The sequence below is a fragment of the Dendrobates tinctorius genome, unplaced genomic scaffold, assembly GCF_039654945.1.
Source record: "Dendrobates tinctorius isolate UK_male_01 unplaced genomic scaffold, ASM3965494v1 ptg000548l, whole genome shotgun sequence".
NCBI classification, from domain to species: Eukaryota; Metazoa; Chordata; class Amphibia; order Anura; family Dendrobatidae; genus Dendrobates; species Dendrobates tinctorius.
Genome location: NW_027362206.1, coordinates 653,067 through 673,741, shown reverse-complemented (window position 1 = coordinate 673,741; position 20,675 = coordinate 653,067). Strand labels below are relative to the sequence as shown.

The following is a 20,675-nucleotide window of genomic DNA, read 5'->3' as shown; positions in this document are numbered from 1 at the left end:
CCGGTCACCAAGCCAGTATCTGTATATGTACATGTATGATCTGGTCACCGGCCAGCATCTGTATATGTACATGTATGATCCGGTCACCGGCAAGTATCTGTATATGTACATGTATGATCAGGTCACCAAGCCATTATCTGTGTATATGTACATGTATGATCCGGTCACTGGCCAGTATCTGTATATGTACATGTATGATCCGGTCACCAATCCAGTATCTGTATATGTACATGTATAATACGGTCACTGGCCAGTACCTGTTTATGTACATGTATGATCCGGTCACCGGCAAGTATCTGTATATGTACATGCATGATCCGGTCACACAGCCAGTATCTGTGTATATGTACTTGTATGATCTGGTCACCAAGCCAGTATCTGTGTATATGTACATGTATGATCCGGTCACCAGCCAGTATCTGTATATGTACATGTATGATCCGGTCACCGGCCAGTATCTGTGTATGTACATGTATGATCTGGTCACTGGCCAGTATCTGTATATGTACATGTATGATCTGGTCACCGGCCAGTATCTGTATATGTACTCTGTCCTCCTTCTTCTGGACCTGTCCTCTGCCTTCGACACCGTAGACAATTCCCTCCTGCTACAGACTCTCTCATCTCTTGGCATCACAGGTTTTGCCCTATCCTGGATCTCATCATACCTAACGGACCGAACATTCACTGTCTCCCTCTCACACACCACCTCCTCACCTCGCCCCCTGTCGGTGTTCTTCAAGGCTCTGTCCTAGGACCCCTACTATTCTCCATCTACACCTTTGGCTTGGGACAGCTCATAGAATCCCACGGTTTGCAGTATCACCTCTACGCCGATGACACGCAGATCTACCTATCTGGACCCGACCTCGCCTCTTTACTCACTGAAATCCCACAATGTCTGTCTGCTATCTCAGCCTTCTTCTCTGCTCGCTTTCTCAAACTGAACATGAACGAAACAGAATTCATCATCTTTCCCCCATCTGACTCTACCTCTCCACCAGACCTATCCATCAATGTCAATGGCTGCTCTCTTTCCCCAGTCCTGCACGCTCGGTGCCTTGGGGTGATCCTCGACTCTGCGCTCTCTTTCAAACCACACATCCAAGCTCTCGCCTCCTCCTGCCGCCTCAAACTCAAAAATGTTTCCCGCATCCGCTCATTCCTCAACCACGAAGCCACAAAAACACTAGTGCATGCTCTTATCATCTCCCGCCTCGACTGCTGCAACCTCCTACGCTCTGGCCTCCCATCTAGCACTCTGGCTCCGCTCCAATCTATCCTACACTCTGCTGCCCAACTAATCCACCCGTCTCCCCGCTATTCCCCAGCCTCCCCCCTATGCCAGGTCCTTCACTGGCTTCCTATTGAATCATAGAATCGTAGAGTTGGAAGGGACCTCCTGGGCCATCTGGTCCAACCCCCTGCTCAAAGCAGGATTCGCTAAATCATCCCAGTCAGATGTCTGTCCAGCCTCTGTTTGAAGACATCCATTGAAGGAGAACTCACCACTTCTCGTGGCAGCTTGCTCCACTCATTGATCACTCTAACTGTCAAAAAGTTTTTTCTAATATCTAATCTGTGTCTCCTCCCATTCAGTTTCATCCCATTGCTTCTAGTCTTTCCTTGTGCAAATGAGAATAAAGTTGATCCTTCTACAATGTGACAGCCCTTTAGATATTTGTAGACAACTATTAAGTCTCCTCTCAGTCTTCTCTTTTGCAAACTAAACATTCCCAAATCCTGCAACCTTTCCTCATAAGACAGGGTTTGCAGACCGGTCACCATTCTGGTCGCTCTTTTCTGAACTTGCTCCAGTTTGTTGATGTCTTTTTTAAAATGTGGTGCCCAAAACTGGACACAATATTCCAGATGAGGTCTGACCAAAGAGGAGTAAAGGGAAATAATGACTTCACGTGATCTAGACTGTATGCTTCTGTTAATACATCCTAGAATTGCATTTGTCTTTTTTGCTGCTGCTTCACACTGTTGACTCATATTCAGTCTGTGATCTATTAGTATACCCAAGTCTTTTTCACATGTGCTGTTGCTTAGCCCTATTCCTCCCATTCTGTATATGTTTTTTTCATTTTTATTGCCCAGATGTAGTACTTTGCATTTTTCCCTGTTAAAAACCATTCTGTTAGTTGCTGCCCACTTCTCCAGTTTATTTATATCTTTTTGAATCCTCTCTCTCTCTTCTCTAGTATTAGCTATCCCTCCTAGCTTTGTGTCATCAGCAAATTTAATCAGTTTACCCTCAATTCCTTCATCTAAATCGTTGATAAAGATGTTGAACAATACAGGGCCCAGGACAGAGCCCTGTGGTACCCCACTTGAGACATTCTTCCAACTGGATGTGCAGCCATTTACGACCACTCTTTGGGTCCGATCACTAAGCCAGTTATGAATCCACCTAACAGTTGCCTTGTCCATTCCATACTTAGTCATTTTTTCAATAAGGATTGTATGAGATACTTTGTCAAATGCTTTGCTGAAGTCAAGATATACTATATCTACAGCATTTCCTTGATCCACCCAATCAGTGATTCCGTCATAGAAGGAAATTAAGTTAGTCTGACATGACTTATTAGTTACAAACCCATGCTGACTCTGTTTAATCACTTCATTCTTATCCAGGTACTGACATACATGTTGTTTAATAATTTGCTCAAAGATCATTCCTGGTATAGAAGTCAGACTCACCGGCCTACAGTTGCCTGGGTCCACCTTCTTCCCCTTTTTGAAGATAGGAACAACATTCGCTCTTCTCCAGTCTTCTGGGACTTCTCCTGTTCTCCAAGAATTTTCAAAGATTATGGAGAGGGGTTCAAAGATTTCTTCTGCTATCTCCTTCAGTACTCTGGGGTGTAATTCATCTGGACCTGGAGACTTGAATTTATTTAGGTTAGCTAAGTGTTTCCTCAATATATTTCTGTTTATAGATATCCTGGATTCTTCTATTCCCTTAATAGGACAGTGAAGAATATTTGATGTTACATTTCCTTTCTGAGAGAAGACAGATGCAAAATAGGAATTTAAAGGTTCGGCCTTCTCAACATCCTGTCTTACCATTTCATCCTTTTCATCCTGTAAAAATCCTATAGCATCTTTGACTTTTCTTTTACTTTTGACATATCCCCAAAATCCTTTATTATTGCTTTTGACATCTCTTGCAAGCCTCAATTCATTGTCAGCTTTACTAATCTGATTTGTGCCCTGCAGGTTCTGCAGACAGCATTATATTCTTCTTTAGATATGCCTCCCTCTTTCCATTTTGTAAACATTTTTTTCTTCCTTTTTAGCTTGTGCTTAAGTTCTGTGTTCATCCATCCTGGCTTCCTTAAATGCTTCCTATTCTTCCCTCTTTTCGGAATTGTTAACAATTGTGCTTTGAGAATTTCATTTTTCAAGATTTCCCATCCTTCCTGGACATTTTTGTCTTTAAGGATATCCAGCCATTGGATCCCTCCAATTCTCTTTCTGAATCCCTTAAAATCTGCCTTTCTGAAATCTAACCTTGACATCTGAGTCTTCACAGGTCTTCCGCCTCTAGTTATCCAAAATTCTAAAATAGCATGGTCGCTACCTCCTAGGGTCCCAGCCACTTTTACCTCCTCAACCATTTCCTCCCTGTTTATAAGGATTAGATACAAGGTAGCAGTTCCCCTTGTTTTCTCCCCTACCTTTTGGAAGATAAAGTTGTCAACAAGAGAGGATAAGAATTTCCTTGACCTGTTAGTTTTGCCTGAGAGAGATTCCCAACAAATGTCTGGATAGTTGAAATCTCCCATGACAACTATGTCATATTTTTTGGAGAACTTGGCCATTTGATGCATAAAGAGTTCATCAATATCTTCAGCTTGCACAGGCGGCCTGTAGTAAATGCCTACAATGGTGTCCTTTCCATTGTTCTGTCCTTGTATTCTTACCCAAACAGTTTCCACAGAACTCCCAGTCTCTGAAGCTTCAATCTCTGTGCAGATATACGCATTTCTAACATACAATGCGACACCTCCTCCTCGTTTATAAAGTCTGTTTCTTGCAAATAACTTGTAACCTTCTAGTCTTGTATTCCAATCATGTGTATTGTCCCACCAAGTTTCAGTGATTCCAATGACATCATATTTCTTTTCCTGTGTTAGTAGTTCCAATTCTCCTTGTTTGTTGCCCATGCTTTGTGCATTAGTATAGAAACATTTTAGTTTATGATTGGTTTCTCTTTCTCCAATATTTGTATTAATTAGATTCTTTCGTCTTTGTTCTTCCTTTCCACTTCTAATAGCAGAGTTCTCAATAGCATTTGTCAGGTGTATGGCTTTTTCTGGTCTTTTGCTTCCCTTCCCATGTTGTTCTAGTTTAAAGCTCTCCTTGCAAGTGTAGCAAGGCGACTTCCAAATACATGTTTTCCAGTCTTCGTAAGGTGCACCCCATCTCTAGCAAGTAGTCCATCGTAAAGGTAATTGACTCCGTGATCCATAAATCCAAATAGTTGCTGACGGCACCATCGACGTAGCCAGTTGTTCACCTGCAGAATCTCATTCCACCTCCTTGTTCCATGGCCATCCACTGGGAGGATGGAAGAGAAGACCACCTGCGCTCCCAGTTCTTTCACTTTCTTGCCTAAGTCTTCAAAGTCTCTGCAGATGGTTTCCAGGTCGTTTCTTGCGGTGTCATTTGTCCCCAAGTGTAGTAGCAGGAATGGGTAGTCATCTGTAGGTCTGAAGAGTCCTGATATCCTGTCAGACACATCTTTAATTTTTGCACCTGGAAGACAGCACATTTCTCTTGAAGTTATATCCGGTCTGCAGATAGCGGCCTCTGTTTCTCTCAACAGGGAATCCCCCATGACCACCACTCTCCGTTTCTTCTTCACAACGTTTTTCTTTCTCCATCCAGGAGGACTCTGAAGGCTCCAAAACCATGACATACAAAGCCATCCACAACCTGTCTCCTACATACATCTGTGACATGGTCTCTAGGTACCTACCCGCACGCAACCTTCGATCATCTCAAGATCTCCTTCTCTACTCCCCTCTTATCTCTTCTTCCCACAACCGCATACAAGACTTCTCCCGTGCCTCCCCCATACTCTAGAACTCTCTGCCGCAACACATCAGACTCTCACCATCAATGGAAACCTTCAAGAAGAACCTAAAGACCCACCTGTTCCGACAAGCCTACAGCCTGCAGTGATCTTCGGTCTACTGAACCACCGCACGACCTGCTCTACCCTCTCTTACTGTATCCTCACCTATCCCTGTAGACTGTGAGCCCTCGCGGGCAGGGTCCCCTCTCCTTAAGTACTTGTGTGTCCTTCCCCTAAGCTGGGTCAACCATCTACCTATAATATTCTGTTATACGTAACCTTCTATACTGTTACTCACAAGAAAAGCATCCACTCCTTTCTTACATTCATCCAGTGAGTTGGCCATCACCACTTCCTCAGGAAGAGAATTCCAGAGCCTCACTGCTCTTACCGTGAAGAACCCTCTTCTATGCTGGTGCAGAAACTGTCTTTCCTCCAAACGAAGAGAATGCCCCCTTGTTCTTGTCACAGTCCTTGGTACAAACAGTTCATTGGAGAGATCTCTGTATTGCCCTCTGATATACTTGTACATATATATTAGGTCTCCCCTAAGTCTTCTCTTTTCTAGAGTAAATAGACCTAATTTTGATAACCTTTCTGGGTATTGTAGTCAACCAACTCCATTTATCATTTTAGTAGCCCGCCTTTGAACCCATTCAAGATCAGTAATATCTTTCTTGAGCACCGGCGTCCAAAATTGCACACAATCCTCCAAGTGTGGTCTGACGAGTGATTTGTACAGAGGGAGAATTATGTTTTCATCTCGTGTCCCGAGACCTCTTCTAATGCATCCCATGACCCTATTTGCTTTGGTGGCAGCTGCCTGACACTGGGCACTCTAATTTAGCTTCTTATTGACTAATAGGCCTAAGTCTTTTTCCATGTCTGATTTCCCCAGCAGTTTCCCATTTAGTCAGTAATTGTAGCATCTGTTTCTCCTTCCCATGTGCAGAACCTTACACTTATATGTGTTAAACCTCATTTGCCATTTTTCGGCCCAATTCTCCAATTTACTCAAATCTGTCTGTAGTTGCAAACTGTCCTCCTTTGTGGTAACTACCTTACATAGTTTTGTATAATCTGCAAATACTGATATTTTACTGTGTAAACCATCCACTAGATCATTAATAAATACTAGATTATGGCCTGATGCTATCGCATCAGGAGGATGCGATAGCATCACACCTCTTTCCCTGTTAACCCTCAACACACACACTCCTCTCACCTTTCACCATCTCCACTCACTCTTTCACTCCAGATACGACCCTTTCTCTCACTCCGTCTCTCATACTCACGCCGTCATCTCCGCTGCTCCACGATCCCCGACATCTTCTTCCGCCGGCGCCATCCTGGATCCAGACGTTGTCCACGCCGGCGACATGTTCTTGCGGCGACGCCATCTTGAGTATCTAGGGATTTCGCCGATCCAAAATAGCGTCGCCGCAGGAACATGTCGCCGCCGTGGATGTCGTCGGGATCCAAAATGGCGTTGGCGAAATCTCGCGAGATTTCGCCGACGCCATTTTGGATCCCGACGTCCTCCACGCCGGCGACATGTTCTTGCGGTGACGCCATCTTGACTATCGCAGGATTTTGCCGATCCAAAATGGCGTCGCCGCAAGAACATGTCGCCGGCGTGGAGGACGTCTGGATCCAGGATGGCGCCGGCGGAAGAAGATGTCGGGGATCGTGGATCAGCGGCGATGACGGCGTGAGTATGAGAGACGGAGTGAGAGAAAGGGTCGTATCTGGAGTGAAAGAGTGAGTGGAGATGGTGAAAGGTGAGAGGAGTGTGTGTGTTGAGGGTTAACAGGGAAAGAGGTGTGCGGTGACGTCACCGGTTACAACTGGACGGAAGTTGTTACAACCGGAAGCTGCTTAGGGCATTTATTATTATAGATATTAAATAGTAGAGTGCCCAATACAGACCCCTGTGGTCCCCCACTAGTAACCCTGGCCCAATCTGAGGATGCCCCATTAATAACCACTCTTTGTTTTCTATCACTAAGCCAGCTACCTACCCATCTACACACATTTTCCCCTAGCCCGAGCTTTCTCCTCTTACTTACCAATCTTTTATGTGGGACAGTGTCAAATGCTTTAGAGAAGTCGAGATAAATGACATCCAATGAGTCTCCTGGGTCCATTTGAGAGCTTACATCCTCATATATATCCTCATGTATGTACATGTATGATCCGGTCACCGGCCAGTATCTGTATATGTACATGTATGATCCGGTCACTGGCCAGTATCTGTATATGAACAAGTATGATCCGGTCACTGGCCAGTATCTGTATATGTACATGTATGATCCGGTCACCGGCCATTATCTGTATATGTACATGTATGATCCGGTCACCAGCCAGTTTCTGTGTATGTACATGTATGATCCGGTCAGCGGCCATTATCTGTATATGTACATGTGTGACCCGGTCACCGGCCAGTATCTGTATATGTACATGTATGATCCGGTCACCGGCCAGTATCTGTGTATGTACATGTATGATCCGGTCAGCGACCAGTATCTGTATATGTACATGTATGACCCGGTCACCGGCCAGTATCTGTATATGTACATGTATGATCCGGTCACCGGCCAGTATCTGTATATGTACATGTATGATCCGGTCACCGGCCAGTATCTGTATATGTACATGTACGATCCAGTCAGCAGCCAGCGTCTGTATATGTACATGTATAATCCGGTCACCGGCCAGTATCTGTGTATGTACATGTCTGATTCGGTCAGCGGCCATTATCTGTATATGTACATGTATGACCCGGTCACCGGCCAGTATCTGTATATGTACATGTATGATCCGGTCACCGGCCAGTATCTGTATATGTAAATGTACGATCCGGTCAGCAGCCAGCATCTGTATATGTACATGTATGACTCGGTCACCGGCCAGTATCTGTATATGTACATGTATGATCCGGTCACCGGCCAGTATCTGTATATGTACATGTATGATCCGGTCACTGGCCAGTATCTGTATATGTACAAGTATGATCCGGTCACTGGCCAGTATCTTTATATGTACAAGTATGATCTGGTCACCATCCAGTATCTTTATATGTACAAGTATGATCCGGTCACCGGCCAGTATCTGTATATGTACATGTATGATCCGGTCACCAGCCAGTATCTGTATATGTTCATGTATGATCCGGTCACTGGCCAGTATGTGTATATGTACATGTATGATCCGGTCACCGGCCTTTATATGTACATGCATGACCCGGTCACCAGCCAGTATATGTTCATGCATGATCCGGTCACCGGCCAGTATCTGTATATGTACATGTGTGATCCGGTCCCTGGCCAGTATCTGAATATGTACATGTATGATCCGGTCACCGGCCAATATATGTACATGTATGATCCGGTCACCGGCCAGTATCTGTATATGTACATGTATGATCCGGTCACCAGCCAGTACCTGTATATGTATAAGTATGATTCGGTCATCGGCCAGTATCTGTATATGTACATGTATGATCCGGTCACCGGCTAGTATCTGTATATGTACATGTATGATCCGGTCACCGTCCAGTATATGTACATGTATGACCCGGTCACCGGCCAGTATATGTACATGTATGATCCAGTCACCGGCCAGTATCTGTATATGTACATGTATGATCCGGACACCGGCTAGTATCTGTATATGTACATGTATGATCCGGACACCGGCTAGTATCTGTATATGTACATGTATGATCCGGTCACCGGCCAGTACCTGTATATGTACATGTATGATCCGGTCACCGGCTAGTATCTGTATATGTACATGTATGATCCGGTCACCGGCCAGTATATGTACATGTATGACCCGGTCACCGGCCAGTATATGTACATGTATGATCCAGTCACCGGCCAGTATCTGTATATGTACATGAATGATCCGGTCACTGGCCAGTATCTGTATATGTACATGTATGATCCGGTCACCGGCCAGTATCTGTATATGTACATGTATGATCCAGACACCGGCTAGTATCTGTATATGTACATGTATGATCCGGACACCGGCTAGTATCTGTATATGTACATGTATGATCCGGTCACCGGCCAGTATATATACATGTATGACCCGGTCACCGGCCAGTATATGTACATGTATGATCCAGTCACCGGCCAGTATCTGTATATGTACATGAATGATCCGGTCACTGGCCAGTATCTGTATATGTACATGTATGATCCAGACATCGGCTAGTATCTGTATATGTACATGTATGATCCGGACACCGGCTAGTATCTGTATATGTACATGTATGATCCGGTCACCGGCCAGTACCTGTATATGTACATGTATGATCCGGTCACCGGCTAGTATCTGTATATGTACATGTATGATCCGGTCACCGGCCAGTATATGTACATGTATGACCCGGTCACCGGCCAGTATATGTACATGTATAATCCGGTCACCGGCCAGTATCTGTATATGTACATGAATGATCCGGTCACTGGCCAATATCTGTATATGTACATGTATGATCCGGTCACCGGCTAGTATCTGTATATGTACATGTATGATCCGGTCACCATCCAGTATATGTACATGTATGACCCGGTCACCGGCCAGTATATGTACATGTATGATCCGGTCACCGGGCAGTATCTGTATATGTACATGAATGATCCGGTCACTGGCCAGTATCTGTATATGTACATGTATGATCTAGACACTGGCTAGTATCTGTATATGTACATGTATGATCCGGACACCGGCTAGTATCTGTATATGTACATGTATGATCCGGTCACCTGCCAGTACCTGTATATGTACATGTATGATCCGGTCACCGGCTAGTATCTGTATATGTACATGTATGATCCGGTCACCGGCCAGTATATGTACATGTATGACCCGGTCACCGGCCAGTATATGTACATGTATGATCCGGTCACCGGCCAGTATCTGTACTGTATATGTACATGAATGATCCGGTCACCGGCCTGTACCTGTATATGTACATGTATGATCCGGACACCGGCCAGTATCTGTATATGTACATTTATGATCCAGACACCGGCCAGTATCTGTATATGTACATGTATGATCCGGTCACTGGCCAGTACCTGTATATGTACATGTATGATCCGGTCACCGGCCTGTACCTGTATATGTACATGTATGATCCGGATGCCGGGCAGTACCTGTATATGTACATGTATGATCCGGACACCGGCCAGTATCTGTATATGTACATGTATGATCCGGTCACCGGCCAGTACCTGTATATGTATATGTATGATCCGGTCACCGGCCTGTACCTGTATATGTACATTGCGACCATTGATCCATAATAATAAAATTACTTCTCTTTATTGAATTGTAAATAGGACAGGACAAAAAATGGGGAACTGTGCAAGGAACAAACAAAAAGTGCAATAGTATAAGTGCTCATACAAGCAGAACCCGCCCCAGTCAGCCTGAACCATCATATACCAAGATAGATGCATATATTTCCTGTGTTAATGTTCCATATGAGGAGCATTATATATCTTGCATAAAGAGGGAAACACTGCCCATCAACTATCACACAGGATAAATCTGTGCACTATCACAAAAGAAGGTAACTAGAGGGGTTAACAAATAAACAATACTACCCTCGGGCCATATAAACCATGTCTTACATCTATGGAAAGACGGAGGATGGTGCAGCAAACAATGCCCGAATTGCACCGGCAGGCAATTACCCGCCCTAAGAAAATAAGGACCCAAACCGTTACCTTAATGAGGCTCAAGGATGACCGGGCGGACCGCTCGTACCCCTAGGGCGGGTAATTGCCTGCCGGTGCAATTCGGGCATTGTTTGCTGCACCATCCTCCGTCTTTCCATAGATGTAAGACATGGTTTATATGGCCCGAGGGTAGTATTGTTTATTTGTTAACCCCTCTAGTTACCTTCTTTTGTGATAGTGCACAGATTTATCCTGTGTGATAGTTGATGGGCAGTGTTTCCCTCTTTATGCAAGATATATAATGCTCCTCATATGGAACATTAACACAGGAAATATATGCATCTATCTTGGTATATGATGGTTCAGGCTGACTGGGGCGGGTTCTGCTTGTATGAGCACTTATACTATTGCACTTTTTGTTTGTTCCTTGCACAGTTCCCCATTTTTTGTCCTGTCCTATTTACAATTCAATAAAGAGAAGTAATTTTATTATTATGGATCAATGGTCGCAATTTTTACTGTGGTTTCCACAATTCTTGGTGTATACATCAGCGATTGATTCTATTTTTTCCAAACAGAGTGACACCTATGAGGAATGATATATAATATATTTAGGATGCGGCTCTGTACCGTTGCTATTATAAATTATCTGTATATGTACATGTATGATCCGGACACCGGCTAGTATCTGCATATGTATATGTATGGTCCGGTCACCGGCCTGTACCTGTATATGTACATGTATGATCCGGTCACCGGCCTGTATCTGTATATGTACATGTATGACCCGGTCACCGGCCAGTATCTGTATATGTACAGTGGGGCAAAAAAGTATTTAGTCAGTCAGCAATAGTGCAAGTTCCACCACTTAAAAAGATGAGAGGCGTCTGTAATTTACATCATAGGTAGACCTCAACTATGGGAGACAAACTGAGAAAAAAAAAATCCAGAAAATCACATTGTCTGTTTTTTTTTCATTTTATTTGCATATTATGGTGGAAAATAAGTATTTGGTCAGAAACAAGCAGTCAAGATTTCTGGCTCTCACAGACCTGTAACTTCTTCTTTAAGAGTCTCCTCTTTCCTCCACTCATTACCTGTAGTAATGGCACCTGTTTAAACTTGTTATCAGTATAAAAAGACACTTGTGCACACCCTCAAACAGTCTGACTCCAAACTCCACTATGGTGAAGACCAAAGAGCTGTCAAAGGACACCAGAAACAAAATTGTAGCCCTGCACCAGGCTGGGAAGACTGAATCTGCAATAGCCAACCAGCTTGGAGTGAAGAAATCAACTGTGGGAGCAATAATTAGAAAATGGAAGACATACAAGACCACTGATAATCTCCCTCGATCTGGTGCTCCACGCAAAATCCCACCCCGTGGGGTCAGAATGATCACAAGAACGGTGAGCAAAAATCCCAGAACCACGCGGGGGGACCTAGTGAATGAACTGCAGAGAGCTGGGACCAATGTAACAAGGCCTACCATAAGTAACACACTACGCCACCATGGACTCAGATCCTGCAGTGCCAGACGTGTCCCACTGCTTAAGCCTGTACATGTCCGGGCCCGTCTGAAGTTTGCTAGAGAGCATTTGGATGATCCAGAGGAGTTTTGGGAGAATGTCCTATGGTCTGATGAAACCAAACTGGAACTGTTTGGTAGAAACACAACTTGTCGTGGTTTGGAGGAAAAAGAATACTGAGTTGCATCCATCAAACACCATACCTACTGTAAAGCATGGTGGTGGAAATATCATGCTTTGGGGCTGTTTCTCTGCAAAGGGGCCAGGACAACTGATCCGGGTACATGAAAGAATGAATGGGGCCAGGTATCGTGAGATTTTGAGTGCAAACCTCCTTCCATCAGCAAGGGCATTGAAGATGAAACGTGGCTGGGTCTTTCAACATGACAATGATCCAAAGCACACCGCCAGGGCAACGAAGGAGTGGCTTCGTAAGAAGCATTTCAAGGTCCTGGAGTGGCCTAGCCAGTCTCCAGATCTCAACCCTATAGAAAACCTTTGGAGGGAGTTGAAAGTCCGTGTTGCCAAGCGAAAAGCCAAAGACATCACTGCTCTAGAGGAGATCTGCATGGAGGAATGGGCCAACATAGCAACAACAGTGTGTGGCAACCTTGTGAAGACTTACAGAAAACGTTTGACCTCTGTCGTTGCCAACAAAGGATATATCACAAAGTATTGAGATGAAATTTTGTTTCTGACCAAATACTTATTTTCCACCATAATATGCAAATAAAATGAAAAAAAACCAGACAATGTGATTTTCTGGATTTTTTTTTCTCAGTTTGTCTCCCATAGTTGAGGTCTACCTATGATGTAAATTACAGACACATATCATCTTTTTAAGTGGTGGAACTTGCACTATTGCTGACTGACTAAATACTTTTTTGCCCCACTGTACATGTATGATCCGGTCACCGGCCAGTATCTGTACTGTATATGTACATGAATGATCCGGTCACCGGCCATTATCTGTATATGTACATGTATGATCCGGACACCGGCCAGTATCTGTATAGGTACATGTATGATTCGGTCACTGGCCAGTACTTGTATATGTACATGTATGATCCGGTCACCGGCCAGTACCTGTATATGTACATGTATGATCCGGTCACCGGCCTGTACCTGTATATATACATGTATGATCCGGACACCGGCCAGTATCTGTATATGTACATTTATGATCCAGACACCGGCCAGTATCTGTATATGTACATGTATGATCCGGTCACTGGCCAGTACCTGTATATGTACATGTATGATCCAGACACCGGCTAGTATCTGTATATGTACATGTACAGTTGTGGCCAAAAGTATTGACACGCCTGCAATTCTGTCAGATAATACTCAGTTTCTTCCTGAAAATGATTGCAAACACAAATTCTTTGGTATTATTATCTTCATTTAATTTGTCTGAAATGAAAAAACACAAAAAGAATTGTCCTAAAGCCAAATTGGATATAATTCCACACCAAACATAAAAAAGAGGGTGGACAAAAGTATTGGCACTGTTCAAAAAATCATGTGATGCTTCTCTAATTTGTGTAATTAACAGCACCTGTAACTTATCTGTGGCACCTAACAGGTGTTGGCAATAACTAAATCACACTTGCAGCCAGTTGACATGGATTAAAGTTGACTCCACCTCTGTCCTGTGTCCTTGTGTGTACCACACTGAGCATGGAGAAAAGAAAGAAGACTAAAGAACTGTCTGAGGACTTGAGAAACCAAATTGTGAGGAAGCATGAGCAATCTCAAGGCTACAAGTCCATCTCCAAAGACCTAAATGTTCCTGTGTCTACCGTGCGCAGTGTCATCAAGAAGTGTAAAGCCCATGGCACTGTGGCTAACCTCCCTAGATGTGGACGGAAGCGAAAAATTGACAAGAGATTTCAACGCAAGATTGTGCGGATGTTGGATAAAGAACCTCGACTAACAGCCAAACAAGTTCAAGCTACCCTGCAGTCCGAGGGTACAGCAGTGTCAACCCGTACTATACGTCGGCGTCTGAATGAAAAGGGACTGTATGGTAGGAGACCCAGGAAGACGCCACTTCTTACCCTGAGACATAAAAAAGCCAGGCTGGAGTTTGCCAAAACTTACCTGAAAAAGCCTAAAACGTTTTGGAAGAATGTTCTATGGTCAGATGAGACAAAAGTAGAGCTTTTTGGGCAAAGGCATCAACATAGAGTTTACAGGAGAAAAAAAGAGGCATTCAAAGAAAAGAACACGGTCCCTACAGTCAAACATGGCAGAGGTTCCCTGATATTTTGGGCATGCTTTGCTGCCTCTGGCACTGGACTGCTTGACCGTGTGCATGGCATTATGAAGTCAGAAGACTACCAACAAATTTTGCAGCATAATGTAGGGCCCAGTGTGTGAAAGCTGGGTCTCCCTCAGAGGTCATGGGTCTTCCAGCAGGACAATGACCCAAAACACACTTCAAAAAGCACTAGAAAATGGTTTGAGAGAAAGCACTGGAGACTTCTAAGGTGGCCAGCAATGAGTCCAGACCTGAATCCCATAGAACACCTGTGGAGAGATCTAAAAATGGCAGTTTGGAGAAGTCACCCTTCAAATATCAGGGACCTGGAGGAGTTTGCCAAAGAAGAATGGTCTAAAATTCCAGCAGAGCATTGTAAGAAACTCATTGATGGTTACCGGAAGTGGTTGGTCGCAGTTATTTTGGCTAAAGGTTGTGCAACCAAGTATTAGGCTGAGGGTGCCAATACTTTTGTCTGGCCCATTTTTGGAGTTTTGTGTGAAATGATCAATGTTTTGCTTTTTGCTTCATTCTCTTTTGTGTTTTTTCATTTAAGACAAATTAAATGAAGATAATAATACCAAAGAATTTGTGTTTGCAATCATTTTCAGGAAGAAACTGACAGAATTGCAGGGGTGTCAATACTTTTGGCCACAACTGTATGATCCGGTCACCGGCCAGTACCTGTATATGTACATGTATGATCCGGTCACCGGCCAGTACCTGTATATGTACATGTATGATCCGGTCACCGGCCAGTACCTGTATATGTACATGTATGATCCGATCACCGGCCAGTACCTGTATATGTACATGTATGATCCGGTCACCGGCCTGTACCTGTATATGTACATGTATGATCCGGTCACCGGCCAGTACCTGTATATGTACATGTATGATCCGGACACCGGCTAGTATCTGCATATGTATATGTATGATCCGGTCACCGGCCTGTACCTGTATATGTACATGTATGATCCGGTCACAGGCCAGTATCTGTATATGTACATGAATGATCCGGTCACTGGTCAGTATCTGTATATGTACATGTATGATCCGGTCACCGGCTAGTATCTGTATATGTACATGTATGATCCGGTCACCGTCCAGTATATGTACATGTATCACCCGGTCACCGGCCAGTATATGTACATGTATGATCCGGTCACCGGGCAGTATCTGTATATGTACATGAATGATCCGGTCACTGGCCAGTATCTGTATATGTACATGTATGATCCGGTCACCGGCTAGTATCTGTATATGTACATGTATGATCCGGTCACCGTCCAGTATATGTACATGTATCACCCGGTCACCGGCCAGTATATGTACATGTATGATCCGGTCACCGGGCAGTATCTGCATATGTACATGTATGATCCAGACACCGGCTAGTATCTGTATATGTACATGTATGATCTGGACACCGGCTAGTATCTGTATATGTACATGTATGATCCGTTCACCGGCCAGTACCTGTATATGTACATGTATGATCCGGTCACCGGCTAGTATCTGTATATGTACATGTATGATCCGGTCACCGGCCAGTATATGTACATGTATGACCCAGTCACTGGCCAGTATATGTACATGTATGATCCGGTCACCGGCCAGTATCTGTACTGTATATGTACATGAATGATCTGGTCACCGGCCATTATCTGTATATGTACATGTATGATCCGGACACTGGCAAGTATCTGTATAGGTACATGTATGATTCGGTCACTGGCCAGTACTTGTATATGTACATGTATGATCCGGTCACCGGCCAGTACCTGTATATGTACATGTATGATCCGGTCACCGGCCAGTATCTGTATATGTACATGTATGATCCGGTCACCGGCCAGTACCTGTATATGTACATGTATGATCCGGTCACCGGCCTGTACCTGTATATGTACATGTATGATCCGGACACCGGGCAGTATCTGTATATGTACATGTATGATCCAGACACCAGCCAGTATCTGTATATGTACATGTATGATCCGGTCACCGGCCAGTACCTGTATATATACATGTATGATCCGGTCACCGGCCTGTACCTGTATATGTACATGTATGATCCGGTCCCCGGCCATTATCTTTACATGTACATGTGTGATCCAGACACCGGCCAGTATCTGTATATGTACATGTATGATCCAGACACCAGCCAGTATCTGTATATGTACATGTATGATCCGGTCACCGGCCAGTACCTGTATATGCACATGTATGATCCGGTCACCGGCCTGTACCTGTATATGTACATGTATGATCCGGTCACCGGCCAGTACCTGTATATGTACATGTATGATCCGGTCACCGGCCTGTACCTGTATATGTACATGTATGATCCGGACACCGGCTAGTATCTGCATATGTATATGTATGATTCAGTCACCGGCCAGTATCTGTATATGTACATGTATGATCTGGTCACTGGCCAGTATCTGTATATGTACATGTATGATGCGGACACCGGCTAGTATGTGTATATGTACATGCATGATCCGGTCACCGGCCAGTATCTGTATATGTACATGTATGACCCGGTCACCGGCCAGTATCTGTATATGTACATGTATGATCCGGTCACCGGCCAGTATCTGTATATGTACATGTATGATCCGGTCACCGGCCAGTATCTGTATATGTAGAATGTATGATCCGGACACCGGCCAGTATGTGTATATGTACAAATAATGTCCGGTCACCGGCCAGTATCTGTATATCTACATGTATGATCCGGTCACCGGCCAGTATCTGTATATGTACATGTATGATCCGGTCACCGGCCAGTATCTGTATATGTACATGTATGATCCGGTCACCGGCCAGTATCTGTATATGTACTGTACATGTATGATCCGGTGCTTGATATTCAAACCTGAGAATCTTTACAATATATTTAACAATATTACTCACTATTCAGGTATCAAAAGATCTAAACTTTTATGTACTTTGTTTTTAAAAATCTTTTTTGTAGATTCTGTTCCAAAACAACAAAATGAGATGCAAGCAGCAGCGACAGCCAAACGTTGTGACCCAGACCATCATAGGAGGCCACGTAAGATTAACAGTCACATGTCTATGCAGTAGAAATTGTCACCTTATTACCACGCACCTGCTTCTCACCATTCAGCGCCATATTCACCTGCTCCGCATCACTATGCATGATGTTCACCTCCTTATGACCTCTCAGCACCATGCTCACATGCTTCTGACAACTTGATGCCATATTCACATGCTCTTGACCACTCAGCGCCATGTTCACCTGCTTCTGATCATTCAGGGCCATGTTCTCCTGCTCCTGATCAATCAGCACCATTGTTCACCTGCTCCTGACCACTCACCTCCATGTTCACCTGCTACGTATCACTATACATGGTGGGCACCTGCTTCTAACCACTCAGCGACATATTCACCTTCTCCTGACCTCTCCGCATCATGTTCACCTGCTCCTGACCACTTAGCGCCTTGTTCATCTGCTCCTGACCACTTAGCGCCATGTTCACCTGCTCCTGACCACTTAGCGCCATGTTCATCTGCTCCTGACCACTTAGCGCCATGTTCATCTGCTCCTGACCACTTAGCGTCATGTTTATCTGCTCCTGAATACTCAATGCCATGATCACCTTCTCCTGACCACTCAGCACCAGGCTCACCTGCTCCTGATAATTCAGTGCCATGTTTACCTGCCCCTGAGGACTCAGTGCCATGTTCACCTGCTGCTGACCACTCCATGCCATGTTCACCTGCTCCACACCAATTTGCATTTTGCTCACATGCTCCTGACCACGCAGCATCATGTTGATCTGCTCCGTACCAACCAGCATGGTGGTCAGCTGATTCTCACCACTCAGCGCCATGTTCAGCTGTTTCTCACCACTCAGCACCATGTTCACCTGCTCCAGACCACTCAGGACCATGTTCACCTGCTCCTAATCACTTAGTGCCATGTTCAACTGCTCGACAACTCAGCATCATGTTCAACTGGTCCTGACCACTCAGTGCCATGTCCACCTGCTCTTGACCACTCAGTGCCATGTTCATCTGCTCTTGACCACTCAGTGCCATGTTCATCTGCTCCTGACCACTCAGCGTCATGTTCCCCTGCTGTTGACCACTCATTGCCATGTACACCTGCTCCTGACCACTGAGCACCATGTTCAACTGCTCATGACCACTCAGTGCCATGTTCAACTGCTGTTGACCACTCAGTGCCATGTTCACCTGCTCCTGACCACTCAGTGCCATGTTCACCTGCTCCTGACCACTCAGCACCATTGTTCACGTGCTCCTAACCACTCACCTCCATGTTCACCTGCTCCTGACCACGGAGCACCATGTTCAACTGCTCATGACCACTCAGCATCATGTTCACCTGCTCCTGACCACTCAGCATCATGTTCACCTGCTCTTGACCACTCACCGCCATGTTCACCTACTCCGCAACAACTAGCAACAAATTCACCTGCTCTTGACCACTCAAAGCCATGTTCACCTGCTCCTCACCACTCAGTGCCATGTTCACCTGCTCCTCACCACTCAGTGCCATGTTCACCTGCTTTTCGCCACTCAGAATGGCAGTCACCTGCCTCTCACCAGTATCCCATCTATTTTCGTTTCTAGGTTCAGCGTCCTCATCCAGCACATCTTCAGAGGAGCAGAACTGGTATGAAAATTACAGACAACAAGTTGGTGAGTATATCATGGTAGTGATCTGAGTTACCCTCAGATATTTGTGACAGGAGTTGGGGAGATCGCTGATAAATGTACAGAGCACAGCACCGAGGAAGGCTACAACGTATGAGGGTCCTATCAAGTGTCACCATGAGACTTCCTTATAATCTTCAGTGCTGTGGAAATAATGCTGCAAAGTAGGGCTCCATTTACACTGCATAATTACCCGCAAATGCTTGTTTGGTTGCATAGATTGAACTTTTGTGCTGCATAAAAGATCATTGTTCTCTGTAGCACATTGTCCTGTGTGAACAAGAAGCAACTCTGTGCTCTGATGTACTGCAGACCGTTCACAGCGCAAAATAAAGAGGAACCTGTCACCATGAATGTGGCGTCCAATCTGCTGACATGACGTCCTGCGGAGGCGGATATATTGTTTGTGACATTCACTATGACCTCCTGGGATTTCATCATTTAAATCTATGCTCTTTCTGGAAATGTTGGTCCTATCGGTGACTGACAGCTGTCCGTGTATGGACAGTTATTCAAAGAAAGCTGCCGGTATTGATGGGAACATCCACTGGAGCAGAAATCTCAGAAAGAGCAGAGACTAAGGCTGCCTTCCTAAGAGGAGTTTTTGGTGAGCTTTATACGCTGCGTATTTTAAAAAATGCCAGTAACCTGTTTTACTTAATTTGTGCAGAAATGGTGCAGAAAATCTGCAACATCAAAAACTCAGCAAAATCTAATTTCAGGAACGTCACATTAATTGATCAAGAAAAATAAAACTTGACACTCAACTTCTAAAAGGAATCCAGTAGACACTTTAATGCAGTCCATATAACATAACAAAACCGTTTCAGTCATACACAGACCTTCATCAGTCTGACTGCTATAGGAGAGGAAAGGATAAGCAGACGTCGATGCATTAGCAGAACACCTGGAACATATGGGATGCTGTAAATGGAACGGGAGTAGTGCCCCAAACGTGGTCACCAAAGACCGCTGGTGAGTGGGGAGAGGACCTTATGTTCCTAAGCGCATATCCTTTCCTCTTCTATAGCAGTCGGACTGATGAAGGTCTGTATATGACCGAAACGGATTTGTTATGCTATATGGACTACATTAAAGTGTCACTGGATTCCTTTTTGAAGTTGAGTGCCAAGTATTATTTTTTATTCACATTGGTTTGAAACATTTTGGGATTCATTTTAATGTCGTTGGCGATTTGTTTCTCTGTAGATAACTTTGTAGCTTGATTTCTTTTTTCCATTTCTTATTTAGATCTTTATACTCCGGAAATTCTATTTCAGTATTTTCAGCTTTCACGATTTTGAATGCTCTTTGTTTTTGTCTTATTAAACTTTGTACTCTCCTGTTCATCCATAGTGGTTTCTTTTTATTCCTTGACATTT

The 20,675-nt window shown here is 44.4% G+C and overlaps 1 protein-coding gene across 2 annotated transcripts in view; it reads left to right on the top strand.

Annotated features, from left to right (window-relative positions):
* Positions 1 to 20,675, top strand: part of LOC141078375 (T-cell differentiation antigen CD6-like) — a 199,385-nt gene that overhangs the window by 122,215 nt on the left and 56,495 nt on the right. For both annotated transcript variants that reach the window (XM_073565123.1, XM_073565122.1), the window contains exons 10-11: positions 17,564 to 17,644; positions 19,210 to 19,278. In XM_073565123.1, the coding sequence (XP_073421224.1) occupies positions 17,564 to 17,644; positions 19,210 to 19,278 (150 nt within the window). The remainder of the gene's footprint in view (positions 1 to 17,563; positions 17,645 to 19,209; positions 19,279 to 20,675) is intronic.